This window comes from Neomonachus schauinslandi, chromosome 9, assembly GCF_002201575.2.
Source record: "Neomonachus schauinslandi chromosome 9, ASM220157v2, whole genome shotgun sequence".
NCBI classification, from domain to species: domain Eukaryota; kingdom Metazoa; phylum Chordata; class Mammalia; order Carnivora; family Phocidae; genus Neomonachus; species Neomonachus schauinslandi.
In genome coordinates, this window is record NC_058411.1 from 39,517,610 (window position 1) to 39,535,439 (window position 17,830).

Here is a 17,830-nt window from a genome sequence, read left to right on the forward strand (position 1 = left end):
TACCTCTCACAGCTTTACATGACATTGTCTTAGATCCCAGTGACCTTTGTGACCTATGTTCAATTCCCAACACTGGCACAAAATCCAAGACCTTCAGCAGAGGATGCAAGCCTGTGGCATAGATCTGTGTCCACCCGAAGAAGAATATCTTTTTTTTTTTTTTTTTTTTGTCAATACACAGTGTGGACTGGTGACAGCCCTACAAGGATGGCCCGGGCTTTGTGGCCATACATTTCCCTTTATAAGACACATTCTAATGAGAAGACCCTCACTCCAGCATCAGCATTAGCTTGATTTTGTGGATTATTCCATACTGAGGTAAGTCCCCTTTCTAGGGTCTTCTTCAATGTGTTCTAAGTGATAGATGCAGGTCATAGGCAATTATCATGAATATTCTTTGCCTCCGAATTTAACGTCTTTCAAGCTGATGAAGTACACCCAGTACTATGGCTAAAATTACACTTTGAAATTATACAGTCATTTAGAGGAAAAAAAACCAACTTATATACCCATATGTTTTGGTTAGCTGCAAATGCAACATGCTAATAGTGCAGGGTGGCAGGTGTAAAAGTTTGTGAACCAAGAAAGATTCTTAACTCTAGAGAACAAACTGACGGTGACCAGAGGGGAGATGGGTGGGGTGATGGGGATTAAGAAGCGCACTTGTCCTGATGAGCACCGGGTGATGTACGGAAGTGTTGAATCACTGTATTATAGACCGGAAACTAATATAACACTGTATGTTAACTACACTGGAATTAAAATTAAATTAAGTTAAATTAAAAAGTTTGTGGATAGAGGCACCTGGGTGGCTCAGCCGGTTAAGCGGCTGCCTTCAGCTCAGGTCATGATCCCAGGGTCCTGGGATCGAGCCCCACATGGGGCTCCCTACTCAGTGGGGAGTCTGCTTCTCCCTCTCCCTCTGCCTGCCGCTCCCCCTGCTTGTGCTCTCTCTCTGGCAAATAAATAAATAAAAGCTTTAAAAAAGTTAAAAATAAATAAAAGAGGGTTATTTAAAAAAATAAATAAGCATGTGCAAGTATGTCTATAGAATAATTTCTGTAAGAGTGCTGACTCAAAGAGTAAATGAATTTATAACGTGGCTAGACACTGCCAAATTGCCCTCCCCAGGGGCATATCACACCAATCCCACCAGGCTGTGCTTTGGATGAGAATGCCGGTTTCCCCCAGTCTCACCAAAGAGTGTATAGCCAAACAGTTTTTGAGTTTTACCCAGTCTGCAAAATGGGGAAATGTTATTTTTGGGGTTGTTTTAACTTGGATTTTTATGTTCTGGGGTTATTTATATTGACTTTTCCATGCAGAGTGTTTATTCTTGTCCTTTGTCTATTATTAAGTAAATGGATTGATGGCTTTTTCTTCTTGGTTTCTAGGAACTCACTGTATTTTAGGGGATTAGCTCTTTATATGCCATATTGTTTACTAATTATTTGAGGTGTCTGTTTTCACTAATAGAATGTGAAGACAAACCTGGGACTGAAGGCTGAAAGCAATAGGGAGGTATATTTAAGTTAAATTTTAAAAACAATAATGAGTCCTTCGTATGTATCAGCATAATGCTTTGTGCTTTGATTCCAATATCTCCTTTAGTCTTTGCAAAAATCCTAGGAGGTGGTAATTATTGGGTTAATAGATGAAACTGAAGCACAAAGGCATTAGGAAATCTGCCCCTGTTCACACAACCAGGTAATGGTGGAGTCAGTATTCAAAGTCCTGCACTTCACCCCAGGGCATAGGCTCTTAACTACAACACTTACTAATAATTAGGTTTGCATAGTAAGCAGTGAGATGCCATCAATGCAAATATTCAAACTAAAGTTGGGAAATGGTCAATCTTAATCTTGTGGATGAGATCCTGGGATTAGATGACTTCAGAGAAGCCACCCCCCACCCTTTTTAAATTTTTTAGAGAGAGAGTGCACTCTTGAGGTGGGGAGAGGCAAAGGGAGTGGGAGAGAATCTTAAGCAGACTCCCCGCTGAGCGTGGAACATGGAGCCCAAAGGTTGGCGGGGGTGGGGTGGGGTTTGATCTCATGACCCTGAGATTATGACTTGAGCTGAAATCAAGAGTCAGTCGCTTAACTGACTGAGCCACCCAGGCGCCCCTCAGAGAACCATTTTGATCCTTCTTTACTTTCTTCTGATAACACCATGCCTGACCAGAAAGATAAATCAGGATATATTAAATGTCTGGGCCCCATATAGGACCTCCCTGCTCCAGTTCTGATCCCCTCTAGCATCACTGCCATAAGCAGCCAGGGGGACCTGAACTCCTGTTTACAAACAATGGCTTCATTGTGAATGTTTGTGACACAGTAGGTTACTAAGCCTACATAATCATAAGAATGTCCTTCATTTTGGTGCTTCGCAATGGTTAAGCGTTGAGTAAATTTTAAATTGGAGTAATACATGATTAATGGTAAAGCTCATTCTAAGAGCTCTTGAATGTGACTCAGTCAGATGGTAATATGGAGGTAGTCATCCACATCCACAGTAATTACTGAGTGTGTACCATATGCAAAGCACTAGGAACTCAGGGATATGAAGAAGTATAAGACATGGTTTTCCACAAGTATGCAGAAAAAGATAGCTGACAACAAAGGCAGAAAAGCCAATGAGCCCTAAATAAATGGTCATGGCCCTTGGAGTGGGGATGAGGGAGAAAGCACTGAGAGGTGGGGAAGTAGGGGGAGACTTCCTAGAGGAGATGACACATCATCCATGGCTTTTATTGGATTTGGGGAAAGAGCCTTTCCTAAAGGGAAGGGTTGAGTAAAGGCTGTAGAAGCTGAAAATCTCATGTCTGTGGGCTTGATCAAGTGTGTTTCCTGAGCAGGCTCAGAAATAAAACCATCAAGGCAGACTGGGACCTCATTGAAGAGGATCCTGAATTCTAAGCGAATGGATGGGCAGAGATAGCCACCAGAGACTTTGGAGTAGAGAAGTGACATATGAAAGTAGTGTTTTAGGGAGAGGCATATGGTAGCCACGTGCAGGGTGGAACACAGAAGAGGTGAGCCTGGAAGCCAGACACTTAGGAACCTATGAGTCATTCAAGGGGAAGGTGGTTAGAGTCCAGCTGAGAAGGTAGCTATGGAATGGGAAGTAAGGGAGAAAGATCATGTAAAAGGAACTATGGGGATTAGCTAGATGATTCTACGTGGTGGGCGGGGGGGGGGGGGGCAGGAGGGAGAGCAAATGAAACATTAATGTACAAACAAAATATAGTATACCTTTTTTTTTTCTACTATCCATGTATACATAGCATTGAAGTCAGGTGACCAAAACCAGTTATTTTCCTCTTTGGAAATCAGAGAGCAATATTCTATCAACAAATGATAAATAGGATGGGATTGCTCTTGTTTATGTCCCAAAGGTAATTCTTTGCATGGCAGGGGTAACTGAGAGCTTTCTCTGTATTGAAAGCATCAGGGTAGAATGCATCTGAGTTAGGTGGGTAGAACTGATAGTGATGATGGTTGTATAACTCTGTGAATATACAAAAACTGCTGGACTCAACACTTTACGAGGGAATTTTATGGTTTGTGAATATAATTCACATAACCAATAAAGCTGTTTAAAAAGGAAATGGGAAGTCTATGTAGGGTTTGAAGGACTTTTTCTTAAGATCTAAGTGAATTACAAATATTTACCTCCCCTCTCCTCCCAAAAATGATTGTCCCCCAAAGAAGGTCATATTTTAAAGATTTTTATTTATTTATTTGACAGAGAGAGACACAGCGAAAGAGGGAACACAAGCAGAGGGAGCGGGAGAGGGAGAGGCAGGCTTCCCGTGGAGCAGGGAGCCCGATGTGGGGCTCGATCCCAGGACCCTGAGATCATGACCTGAGCTGAAGGCAGACGCTTAACGACTGAGCCACCCAGGTGCCCCCAAAGAAGGTCATAGAATCACATTTTCACCTTTAGACAGCAGGCAAACTATATCCCACATTTCCAAGCTCTTTAGAATTTCTACTCCCATTCCATCTTGGTGCTCTGTGGCTTTGTGCATTCCAAGGCACTGCTGAGAACTGTCCGAGAAACTTAGACAGTGGTTTGTCTGCCAGGCCAGGTTTTTTCCACTAACAGAATTTTCTGCTAATGTGAAAATTCCACAAGCAGTGCAAGTCCTAGCTTTTCATATGGCGGGGGGGGACACCCACAAAAAAACAAACCCTTGCTGAATCATTTTTTATTAAACATTAATTTTGCAATCTCAACATCTAAATCTATTCTTCTGACAGGAAGTTTTAAATAAGGCAGGAAATTGGGGAAAGAAAGAGTAGTTACTCATATTCTTAAACCCCCAAACTTGCCACCAGCTTTGGCTTAGAGTCTTTTGCTGGAGAACGCAGGCTCGTTTTTCTTTCTTTTTCTCTCTCTCTCTCTCTTTTTTTAACTTTATTAAATAATCACATAATTAAAATTATAAAGAATGGGTATACCTGGATTTTTCAACACCCATTTTTCATGTTAAATCACAGACCACTTAATTTGAGAAGGAGAATGTTTTCTAGGTGACAGAGAGGCTCCTGGAGCCTCCCTGGTATATTCATCCCTCATAAATGGCTCTGTTGTCACATGTGTCACAGCCTCCATCCTGTGGGCCTGCTGATATCTCAGCACCCAGAAAAGATGAGTGGGAGTTTCAGGGAAAAAGCCTTACAGCCTAAACTCTGCAGGCTACAGCCATCCATCACACAGGCAGCCTACGGGCAAACGATTGTGGGGGAAATGAATGCAGATTCATTCCGGGTCACTGCTTCTGGCCTCTAATTCTTGAATTTTAATCTGTATCTCTCTCCCCACCCCCACTGACATTCCAGATTTTTTATATTGGCCCCCCCCCTCTTAAAAATATATTTCTCAATTTAATGGGACTAATGTCCCCTGTATCTGTAAATATTGGCTCTATTCAAACAATAATTGGTGTTTTCTGTTTTGTTTTGCTTTTAATCCTGGGAGGTAGGTAAACCAGATTTCTCTAATGGAGCATATCTACCTCTGTGCTGAGAAAACCTTTTGGTATAATCAGTCTATCTTTCTGGCGTTCTCTGTTTCCATTTCAAAGCAGTAAGAGGGGCTTTACTGAATTATAAAGCATCATCTTAAAGCCTAGACCCCTTCTCTTTGCCTTGAGGAGTCAGAATGAGCTCCATCCACAAGGGAGAAAGCTCATCCATGGACACTGAATACTTCTGTTCCTTTTCTGTCTATTGTCTTGGTAAGTTTCAACTTTTCACATTCAGGTCAGTCATCACCATGTCTATGGATCTATGTCCATTGCATCCCTAGAAAGTACTTAAGAAGCAACCACCTGCTCGTGATGCTGTGCAGACAGCCATGGCCTTGCACTCCGGGGACTTGAGCATCTAAGGCAGACCCCAGAGTGCAACATGTGTATGGTTTGGCTTGATTTAACTCCTTGCCCAAAAGACCCCAATTGCACCTCATTACGGATAAAGTACCAAACTAATAGACAGGTGGGAATGTGTTGGAAATGGCTAGTATCCTCTTTGGAAAATAGAGGTAATAATAAAATCCATAGCTCTCATTTATTGAGGGCGTGCTATGTGCCAGGCGAAGAGCTAAGTGCCTTATGTCATTTAATCCTTGTAACAGCCCGATCCAAGAGGAGCCATTCCTGCCCCCATTTTCAAAATGAATAAACTGATGCACAGAGAGGCTTCCACAGTCTCCCAACTGATAGTGGTAGAACCAGAATTCAAAATTAAGTTGTAGGCCACCAATCCAAGGAGCTCAATTCTGGGAGGATGAGTCAGAGTTTAAGAACTAAAGGATCTGAGGCTTGAAACTTTCCTTGGGGACTATAAGACCATCTTCTGCAAGTCATCTTTACCATCTCATTCTTTAGCACTGCCAGAGAATTAAAGATATAAAAAACAAAACAAAACACCCACCCTTGATGAAATTACTGAATTTGTCTAGCTCATGATTAGTATTTCTGATCTGACATGGGTGGACACAAAAGCCTGATTATATCCACACGTGTGCTCCAATAACAGTAGTCTTGGCTTGTTTTCATTCTTCTTCCACTTAGCTTGTGGCCAGAAATGGAGGCCTGTGAATCCTTCAGTTTTTTATTATAAGTACATTCCAGAAAAATTCCTTGCAAATTGAAAATTTAAAGTTCAATCCCATTTTAAATGCATCCAGGTAACTGAATTTACTGTGCCCTCTGGTCCAGCTGCCTCCAGAGGGAGCATCCCTGGGTCCACACATTGACTCTCAGGTACATCTGCCTCCACACAAATCAGACTTCTAGATGACAGGGAAACAGCCAGAGAGAATGAGGAAGTCAGACATTCCAAGTAATCCCTAGTTATGTAAAGGAAGTAGTCATTTCTAGCCCAGACAAGGAAAGCACTTTTATTTGGTGGATTTGTATTTAACAATGTAGCAATATTTGTTCCAACTTGGGGCAACTGGCTTTTGCTCCTGCCTCAGCTCTCACATCTGCCAGCTCTGCAGGAAGCTCTGACAAGAATTAATTGGCTTTCCTGAGCCTTGAGGCTCAGCTTGGCTTTTCTGTTCTAACAGTCCCACAGGACTCTCACATAATTTACTGTCTGGAAGGACTTTCTGTTTTCATAATTTCTATCTGATAGGCACTATGTAATGTATACACATTTCAGTAAGTTAGAACCTAGAGAAACTTTAAGGGTATTTAAGGGTATTTGGCTCAGTTTAAGAAAATGGATTGATTCCCCTGCCTCTAGTGAGGTCTACATGTGGACTGAGCCCATATCATGAAAGAAGCTTTAAAATACTTCCAACCTGTCTTCTCACACAATCCTGTTATGTGTGTTTTATTCTAAACTTCAAAATACCTTCTTTTATTTGGCAAGTATTTGAGCACTTATTGTGTGCCAGGCCCCGTTCTAGGTGTTGGGCTGCCTTAGTGGACAAAATATTCAAACATTCCTGCCCTCATAGAACATACCTCAACAATCAATAAATAGGTAATAAATAAATCGGTTAATTAAGTGGTATTTTAGAAGGAGACAAGAGTTATGGGAAAAAGAAAAGGTAGAGAGAAGTGTAGGAGGGCACAGGATTGCCAGGGAGTAGGGAGGGGAGGGCCGGTCACACTTGGAGAGAGAGTGGTCGGGGTCATCTTCCTTAAGAAGGTGACATTTGAGCAGACTTGGTGGTGAAGGGGTGAGGTAGGCAGGTATCTGGGGGAAGAGAGCTCCAGGGAAGGAAAACAGCAGGTGCCAGGGTGGAAGGTGCTAGAGGCGGTGTGCTTTTCCATTCCCCATAGATGACCAGTGGGTTGAGTCACCAAGAAGAGAGCTAGAAGAAGACAAAAGCCAAGTTTATTTGTAATAAAACTGATTCAAAATTCCTTTTTTTTTGAAGCTCAAATATATATTTATTAGACATTACAATATCACAGGAGGCAAGTGCCATCACTGTGTCCCCTTGTCACCTAGGCCTAACACAATCCAACATAGCTCCCGGCCCCTTGTAGACACACCAAACAAAGGTCACCTGCAGGCAATGAGGTTGCAATTGATTTGCATAATGTAAAAAAAAATCTGCCCATCTGTAAAATCCTGCCCCCATCTGCACCTTTTCTTTTCTTTTTTTTAAATTTTATTTTGGTAAGTTATGTTAGTCACCATACAATACATCATTGGTTTTTGATGTGGTGATCCACGATCCATTGTTTTCGTGTAACACGCAGTGCTCCAGGCAGTATGTGCCCTCCTTAATACCCATCACCGGACTAACCCATCCCCCCACCCCTCTTCCCTCTAAAACCCTGTTTGTTTCTCAGAGTCCATAGTCTCTCATGGTTCATCTCTCCCTCCAATTCTGCCCCCCCCCTTTTTCCCTTCCTTCTCCTAATGTCCTCCATGCTATTCCTTATGTTCCACAAATAAGTGAAACCATATGATAATTGACTTTCTCTGCTTGACTTATTTCACTTAGCATAATCTCCTCCAGTCCCATCCATGTTGATGTAAAAGTTGGGTATTCATCCTTTCTGATGGCTGAGTAATATTCCATTGTCTATTTGGACCACATCTTCTTTATCCATTCATCTGTTGAAGGGCATCTCGGCTCTTTTCCACAGTTTGGCTATTGCGGACATTGCTGCTATGAACATTGGGGTGCATATGGCCCTTCTTTCCACTACATCTGTGTCTTTGGGGTAAATACCCAGTCGCACAATTGCTGGGTCATAGGGTAGCTCTATTTTTAATTTTCTGAGGCACCTCCACACTTTTTTCCGAAGTGGCTGTACCAACTTTCATTCCCACCAACAGTGTAAGAAGGTTCCCCTTTCTCCACAACCTCTCCAACATTTGTTGTTTCTTGCCTTGTCCATTTTTGCCATTCTAACTGGTGTAAGGTGGTATCTCAGTGTGGTTTTGATTTGAATTTCCCTGATGGCTAATGATGATGAACATTTTTTCATGTGTCTGTTAGCCATTTGTATGTCTTCTTTGGAGAAGTGTCAAAATTCCTTTGAAGAAAACTTCACAAACTGATTTAAGGAGGTGCAGAGGGTGTTAGGGCATGTTTACTGACTTTGAAACTTCTTGGGTTTGAATCTTGGCTGGGATGTCCTTGTCTGTAAAATGTGGCTAATGATAGCACCCATCTTCTAGGATTGCTTTGATGATTAAGTGAGTAAATATTAATTAAAAGCTTGGAACTATCTCTGATGCATGGCAAACACGCAGATATTAGCTATTAATATTATTATATTACTGCTACTACTTTTTTTTTTTACTTTTATGGATTGATGCCCTGGAATATTCTTTGAGTTGTCCTAAGGGCTTCGTGTGTGTTTGTGTGTGTATATGTGTGTGATGGGTTGAGAGTGTGGGGCTTAGTTTATAAAAGAGTTTTGAGAATTAGGTAAAATCCCACTGCTTAACACAAGATAAAGCCTCAATAAATGTTAGGTTTTTTTTTCCCCTCTGGCAGCATTTTATAGCAAAGAAAAATTATAGAGGGTTCTCCTCTTCTTCTTGCTATTAGTGAATTTTGGGGCTGGTTTATGAGTAGAGTAAAGGCCAAGTGAAAACATTGCATAGACTCAAACTTTAGAAACTTGTTTTGCCCTTAACACCACCAGTGGAACCAAGAAATTCCCAGTGGGTCATTTTGAATATCCCTGGAAGGTAGAAAATGGGCAGTAGGTGGGTGAATGAGGAGGAAAACAAAATGAGGAGAAAACTGCAGAAATAGGGAAGCGCTTATTGAAGTGATACCACTTTGGGATGAGGCCACTGGAAAACTAGGAGTCCCTTTAGCTGAGGACCTTTAAAAAGAGAAGGGACAGCATCTGTCCAGGTGAAGCAGGTGTCCCTGACTGAAAGGGCCAGGCCAGAGGGTCTCTTGAGGCCTTTCCCAGCTCTCTGAGTCTCCAAGAGCAGCCCCTCTCCCCACTCGGCTATCCCATTTTTGCATCTACAAACCTGAATTAGCCTACCTTTCCAGCTATATTTAAAGAGTCATTAATACTTGAGATACAAAGAGGGCCTCTGCTGAAAAATACCAAGAAGGACCAAGTCACTGTATATTGAGATAGTAGATTTTGAAACATCAGCTTTCTACTCCTCTGGGATCTGTTCCCAACTACTCATGTGGACCTGTGTGCTCTGCCACCAGGAAGACACCAGTGCCGTGGGCTGGGAGGGAGACAAGGAAAACGAACATGAGTGTGCTCCGAGGGAACTCCCAGGGCTTTAGGGGAAAGGAAGCCGTGTCTCCACAGGACAGGGGTGGGTGGGGGGGGTTAGGCAGGAGAGAGAACCGAAGCCAGGCGCCCACTCACTGTCTGCTGCTGTTTTGATTCATAGGTACGGCAGATGTCTCCAGTGCCATGGATCATACCTTTTCAACAGCATCAAAAGATGGGGAAGGATCGTGTTACACGTCTCTGATTTCCAACATCTGTTACCCACCTCGGGAGGATTCTACATATTTCACGGGAATTCTTCAGAAGGAAAATGGCCAAGCCACCACTTCTGATAGCCCTGAGGAGTTGAGTACCCCCGGGCCCTCCTTAGCAGATGTACCTGGGACGGAGCCTCGTGGCTTATTTAGTTCTGATTCGGGAATTGAGATGACTCCGGCAGAGTCCACTGAAGTGAACAAGATCTTAGCAGACCCCCTGGACCAGATGAAAGCAGAAGCCTATAAATACATTGACATAACCAGGCCAGAGGAGGTGAAATATCGGGAGCAATGTCACCCCACGTTGGAAGAGAAAGGCTCGGACTTTAAGAATAAGGACACTGATATCTCAACAAAATCTGAGGAGGCCCGTGAACCAGAGAAACCAGTTCCTGTGGAGGGAAAAATCCTCAAGGACCATTTATTTGAAGAATCAACGTTTGCACCCTACATAGATGATCTCTCTGAAGAACAGCACAGGGCTCCTCTGATCACTGCCCCTGTCAAAATCACGCTGACTGAAATCGAGCCTTCTGTTGAAACCACGACCCAAGAGAAGACCCCCGAGAAGCAAGGTATCTGTCTGAAACCAAGTCCTGACACAGTCCCCACGGTCACCGTCTCAGAACCTGAAGATGACAGCCCGGGGTCTGTCACGCCCCCGTCTTCCGGGACAGGTAAGGGATCCAGTCGGTGTTCCCTGCCTTGGGAAAACTCAGGATATGGAGATCTGAATATTAAAGGAATGCGAATCTGTATTCAAAATATTTTACTATAGGGTCCCTTTAAGGCTCAGTTTAACTGGATTTAATTAACATACAACTTTTTCAGTCTTGTGCTCATGGTACTAAGCTTGAGATCTGGGATTTCCCTGGAAGTCCTGTCAGATTTGTCTTGTAAAGTGTTTCTTTCTTCGTTTGAGGGGAGAGGTAAGGATGACACACTGGAACAGGGAAATCCTCATGTGGCTCCACCATTCAGAGCAGAGAGGGAGGTGGTGTCTGCTTTTAGTTAGCTTCCCACATGGACTTCCGTGTCCTTGGAGGCGTCACACAGAGAGCACCATGCCTGTCCTCCCCAGACCAGCTGGGCCACCGGGAACAGGGCATTGCACATTCCTCGTCCCAGCTCCAAGCCTGTACAATGAAGGGGGGCTGGGGTGCACTTCAGAGTCTTTAGGGGGACATGGGCAGTGAGAGGAAACCTAAAAAAAAAAAAGGATACTCTTCTTCTTCCTTCAACCTCAGCAGGGTCATTTTTTGTCTTTTTACTTTGTTGAAGTTCTGCATACAGTTTTATTTTTTAAACTTAGAGGATTTATTTCATTAGAATAAAAAAGTTCAGAATTCACTAAGCTCTGATCTTTGTCAACTTGAAAATTCTCCTACTGTGACCCAAGGCAGGGTGTTAAACCGTATATCCTCTCAAATTCAAAGGATTCTCCTGTACCCAGGTGACAGGCCAGAATGGTAACAGGAGGGTCCCCACCCCACCCTGTACCACCCCATCCTGGGTGGCAAAAGTGAAGCCTTTGCATGTCTACCTCTTTTCAATGTTCATGAGGCATCAGGATGGAGAGGACAATGAGAGGTCCTTGGATCTTCCCCAGCCTCTAGTGGCTGGCATTCTAAGTTTTTTTTTTTTTTTTTTAAGATTTTATTTATTTATTTGACAGAGAGAGAGATAGCGAGAGCAGGAACACAAGCAGGGGGAATGGGAGAGGGAGAAGCAGGCTTCTTGCCGAGCAGGGAGCCTGATGTGGGACTCGATCCCAGGACCCTGGGACCATGACCTGAGCCAAAGGCAGACGCTTAACGACTGAGCCACCCAGGTGCCCAGTGGCTGGCATTCTTACCCTACTCAAAAGTGATTTACAAACCTTTCTGATTTACAAAAAAAAAAAAATGATTTTCAGTAGTCAGGTGCAAGAGCTTTTACTGAAGTCTTAAAACAGATCGAAAGCCTATTAGGAGTGCTTGCTCTAAATCCTGATAATGCAGTAAGTCCAGTAAGTCCAGGTGTTAGGACTCAATGGAAGTGCTTCCTGTCCTGTTTCCCTAAATATTTTAGCATCAGTTCCTCCCCTTCTCCAACCTGATCTCAGACTCATTCAACTATAAAAACTCCAAGCGTCGTAAAGATCCACTGCACCGTGTCACTGATTTTCAAATTCATCCATTCGTTCAACAAACATGTTCTACATACATTCTTTTGGTCAGGCACTCTACTAGGTACCGGTGAGGCTGGAACTGAAAAAACAAACAAACAAACAAACAAACAAAAACAGTTTCTGCCTTCCAGTGGAACAGATGACCAAGGAGATAGTCACACTCCTGTGTATTTGTGTTCTGAGAGAGGGAAACATAGAGTGCAGACGAGCACTGGGAGTCCAGGAGCTCCCAGGTGAATGGAGCAGAAGGAGATAACCAGGTGAAGAGGAGGGGGGGGCCTTCCCGCCTGAGGAGGTTCAAGGACAAGGAGGTATGAGGCCACAGTGAATTTCTATGTGATGTAAATTGAGATTTGGGTAGTGACAACAAATAAGGAAACTGAGGCTCCAAATGGATTAGATGTGACTTGTCTCAGATTACAACATGAAGTAGCAACATATCTGAGTCTTGAAGCCTCCTTGTGGTCTTTGTGATAATGCATTGTAAAACCCTCTGTTCTTCAATGACATAAAGATATTGATGCTCTGAAGATGGAAGCTATATTATCGGCTCTGTTTTGCCAAGCTATGGGGTTGTCTGGTGGTCATTTTTAGAAGAACTCAGGCAGTTCTTCAGGAAGAGTGAAATGCCCTAGCACATACAGGTCCATTTACATGGCACATGCCTCATGTAAAAATTACAGTTTGCAGACCTGATGAGAAAGACTTGCTATGATACAGGGCTTAGGAATTATTAAGACATTTCCTTTTGTCTTTTCTCAGTAGCTATAGCCCATTAAGGTTTTGGAGCAGCTTCAAGATAAGAAAAAGACAGATCTGACTGACATGATCTTGGAGTTTTATGACCCTGGGTTGTGCCCTTAACAGCATTGGATTAGGGCAATGGTTTTTTCTGCAGGTGCTCCAAATAAACATTCTAAGCAAAGTTTATTCAAGAAAGAGAAAGTCCCCAGACCCAGTAAGTCCTTTGCTCCTGCAAAGTTCTCTCCCATGTTCAGCTCCTCTCTCCACACACGCCTCACATCATAACACCTGAGTCAAATGACAACAGATAAGAATAAAATTAGCAGGAAAGATAGGAGGAATTAGCTTGTCACTGAGGCCTTTCTCCTTGTTCTTTTTATCCTAAGAGGTTACCCCAGCTCCCTGCCCATCTTGTGAGCCCCTGGAACTCTCAGGTGACACTCTGATGATAATAATAATAATGATCCTAATGATCTAATTCTAGTAATTCTAATTATGTGAATTATGAATCAGGAGAAATTCTCACTTAGAACAATTTTAGCCACAGACCCTGAAGCTTAAGCAAGGAGTCTAATATATTTCCTTCAATTCCAGTAGATTATTCCATTTTGTAATTTTCTCCAAAGTACTGAACTACTTTCATCATGTTAAATAATATACTCTGAGATACAGAGGCAAAAATTCTTACAGCTTACATACTGGAAGTTTCTTCTCAGCCAAGATCAATCATGAATACAAGTGAAGCACCCTAGGAAAATATGCTCAGTGTCCTGACACATGCCAGACCACTGGCCCACTGGCACCATGTTGTTTCTGACACAACTCCTAGGACTATGTTAGGGCGGTCATGGATGTCCTTCCAGGTATTAGCCTCAGAGAGGACAGTAATCGAGAGGTCATTATTAAACTACTCCAGCTTCCCTTAGTAAGAAATAAGCAATAAGAAGTAAATCAATTTCATAGCATCTGAAATTTCACAGTCTGATTCCTCTAAGGAGTGATAGAGTGTTGGGTGTGAAGGGGTCAAGGATGGCCTCTCTGAGGAGGTGTCATGTGATCTGAGATATGAATGAGGAGAAGGAGCTTACAATTCAAAGGAAGGGGTAAAAAGGGGACCCCAGGTACAGAGGAAAGCAAGCGCACAGGCCCCAAGGCTGTGTTATTGGGGAACTGAAAGATGGTGCAAAGAAGTGTTAACTTTAAAAATAAATATTTTGCCAGCAAACATTGGTTTATTCAGGAATAGCAGAGCATTACAATTCAGGACATGCTATCTATGGTAAAACCATAGGCATGTCCAACAGAGGAGAGGAACATTGTTTTATGGATAAGACCAAGGAAGTTGGGAGGGGCTGTTTTGAATGAAAGTCCATTGGAGAAAAGCAAGAGTTCAGGCTGATGATGGTTCCTCATTGGCTGAGTTGCAGAGGGAATCAGCTTTTCCTAGAAGATTCATATACCTCTTTTTCTTTTGGGGCCTGTAAGTGATCATTCCTTCCTGTGGATGATTCTTCTGTTGGGGTCTGTAATTGACAGTTCTTCCTGTAATTGGCATCGAGTGGTATAGCGCCCCCCCTTCTAGCCTCCCGGCTCTACATTAGCAAGGTTTCCCTTTATTAATTTTTATAGGAGCAAAGGACAAGTATGGCATAGAACAGAGTTGCAGAGGTGGGCAGGGCCCAGATTGTTCAGGGATTCACATGCTAGGATGAAGATTTTGGATTTTGTTCCAAATGCAATAGGAAACCACTGGAGGGTTTTAATCTGGGAATTGGCATTCATTCATTCATTCATGCATTCATCCCTTCACTTAACAGGTGTGTGTTGACGATTTTCTCCATGCTAGGCATTGTCCCGTCACCACACTGGGGATACAGTGCTGAAACCTAGCAAGATTTCTGTCTTCATGGAGCTTGCATTCTTACTGGGAACACTTACACACAAATAAATAAATGTGTAATATCAGGTATTTATAATGGTAATGAAGAAAAATAAAGCAAGACACAGTGTAAGAGAGTGATGGGGGTGGTTGTGAGGAAAGGCTTCTCCCTGCTGAGGGCTCTGGACCGAGACCTGACTGGGGACTGGGGGAGCAGAGACCTGAAGCAGCAAACCATGTCGACCATGTAGCTACCTGAGGAAGAGGGGCCAGGCTGAGGGGACAGCCAGTGCAGAGGCCCAGAGCCGGGAATGTTGCAAGGTCAATGTGGCCAGAGTGGGGAGAAGGAAGGAAAGAGGGGCAGGATCAGATGTGTGTTTTCAAGTGATCCCTCTGGATGATGAGTGAAGAATGAGCCAGGAGCAAAGGGGAGACGGGGATGGCAGCACCATTCACAACTGTACAGTGGCCTCTGCAGCTTGGCAAACTGGCCCATGTTCACCTTGCCTTTTATCCTTCTAAATTATGTCGTCTAATTATTGTCAGCAGCAAACACATCTCCCCAGGCAGGGCAGTTCTAACCTTCTCAGTTTTTATAATCTGTTCAAGTATTTTTGCTGACTGTTTCTAGCTTTGCTGTGTTAGTCATGCCACATAATAACCAATATCTTAGCCAGAGGCCCATAAATTTTAAAACTGAGTGTACAGAAACTTCTATTTTGTTCTAGTTTTTTCCCCGATTCCTCTTAGCACTTCGTTAAACTTTTGGTTCCTGTTAAGAATGAAGGACAACATCTATTAATTTCTACTGAGAAGCTTTTAACTCTAAGGATGGATTCTTTTCACCTGCCCAAGATGAAATACATCAGGCCCTTCCATCCCACATCCCCCAGCTATCTGATGCCATCCTTATTCTTGAGTAAATGAAGCAAGATCCTTGAGCCTTTTCTGAGTGCTCTACCTCAATGGTTTTCAACTGGAGGTAGGGTTGCCAAATAAAATACTAATATTTCATGGGACATACACTTAAAAAAATTCAGAGTTTAGCAGAGATTCAAATGTAACTGGATGTCCTCTATTTTTATTTACCAAGTCTGCCAACCCTAACTACAGGTGACTATTAGAATTACCCTTGGAGGGGCACCTGGGTGGTCCAGTTGGTTAAGCGTCTGCCTTCGGCTCAGGTCATGATCCCAGGGTCCTGGGATGGAGCCCCTTGACCAGCTCCCTGCTCAGCGGGGAGCCTGCTTCTCCCTCTCCCTCGGCCTGCCATTCCCCCGCTTGTGCTCTCTCTCTCTCTCAAATAAATAAATAAAATCTTTAAAAAAAAATTACCCTTGGAGTTACAAAATACAGATGGCTGGGCCCCTTCAGACTTACTTCAACTAAGGCAAAATTTCTGAGGGTAGTTTTAAGCCATACACATGATTAAGAACCACTGTTCTAAAGATTTGAGCTAGTCCTTACGTCAGCCAGACCCTGCACTAGGTGCTGGAGATACGACCGTGAACAAAAAGATGTTGGCTGCCCTTTGCCCTCCTAGGGCTTCCAGTGTGGAGTCAGAGAAAGTGGGGAAGGCTGAAAAGCCAGATGTTAATCAAATCATCACATAAACAAATATAAAGCCTCTCAGGGCTCCTAGTTGTAGAAAATGAGTGGACACTAGCCAGTCTCCTGGTCCACATAGCACTAGGCCAGCTTGCACACAGGGCAGGCAGCCTTGCAGGGCTACTTGTAGCCCTCTGAGCCCCAGGCCCTGCGTGCCCGCTTGCTGGTCTCCTAGGAATGCTGTACAGCAGGACTTTGGTCAGACCCTTTGGGCATCTTTGTGATACCTAGAAATCATTGCAGGTCCCACCTCCAGGCCTTTGCACTATGGGTTCCCTTTGTTTGGCATGCTTTTTCCTCTGATTATCATCATGAGTCACTCTCTTGAATCCCCAAGTGTTGAATGTAGGTTACCTTCTCAGTGAGGTCTATCTTGGCTACCCTACTTAAAATTACAGATTCAGGGGCGCCTGGGTAGCTCAGTCGGTTAATCATCTGCCTTCGGCTCAGGTCATGATCCCAGGGTCCTGGGATCAAGCCCTTCATCCTTCTTGCTCAGCGGGAAGCCTGCTTCTCCCTCTCCCTCTGCCTGCTGCTTCCCCTGCTTGTGCGCTCTCTCTCTCTCAAATAAATAAATAAAATCATTAAAAAAAAATAAAATTGCAGATTCATCCCCACCCTCTCCCAGCCTTCCTGATCCCTTCACCCTACTCTACTTTTTTTCACAGCACTTAACATCTTACCTACTATATACTTTACTCATTTACTATATATAATTATGTATTGTGTTCTCCTCCCACTAGAATATAAGCAGAGATTTTGTTACATCTTTCATTCACTAAATATGTCCCAAATGCCTAGAAGAGAGCCTAACACATAGTAGGTTCTCAATAAATAATAGATGAATGAGATGAACCATGAGAGACGATGGACTCTGAAAAACAAACTGAGGGTTCTAGAGGGGAGGGGGGTAGGAGGATGGGTTAGCCTGGTGGTGGGTATTGAGGAGGGCACATTCTGCATGGAGCACAGGGTGTTATGCACAAACAATGAATCATGGAACACTACATCTAAAACTAATGATGTAATGTATGGGGATTAATATAAGAATAATAAAAAAAATAATAGATGAATGAATGCTGTATGGATAAAGGATAAAATCAGTTCTGCTTTATAAAGAATTAGACAAATCGGAAATGTTTTGTCCATTGGGGTTCTCCCACAATCCTAAGGCAACAGATTACCTAGCCATAGTCTGCTCCCCTCACCCCCCAAATCAGTGACCTCAAAGCTTCGGAGAAATGACAAGTATTTCTTGCTTATAAAAGGGCTGGAGACCACTGTCTGGAATATTCTGAAATAAGGCCCTGCTGTACGGCAAGGGAAAAACCAAGCTCCCAAAAACTGTCGTCATGGTGATCCCAGGTGGTCTCATCTAAGGGAGAGAAATATCAGCAAGATTGCTGGTGAAGTTTTCCGGCCATCTGGATAAACATCAGGCAGAAGGCAGGCATTCACCCAGGGGATTG

General features: G+C 43.3%; 1 protein-coding gene across 1 annotated transcript in view; it reads left to right on the forward strand.

The window, feature by feature from the left end:
* Positions 1 to 17,830, forward strand: part of RTN1 (reticulon 1) — a 214,739-nt gene that overhangs the window by 108,739 nt on the left and 88,170 nt on the right. Inside the window, exon 2 of the mRNA XM_021701360.1 lies at positions 9,864 to 10,637. Coding sequence (XP_021557035.1) covers positions 9,864 to 10,637 — 774 coding nt within the window. The remainder of the gene's footprint in view (positions 1 to 9,863; positions 10,638 to 17,830) is intronic.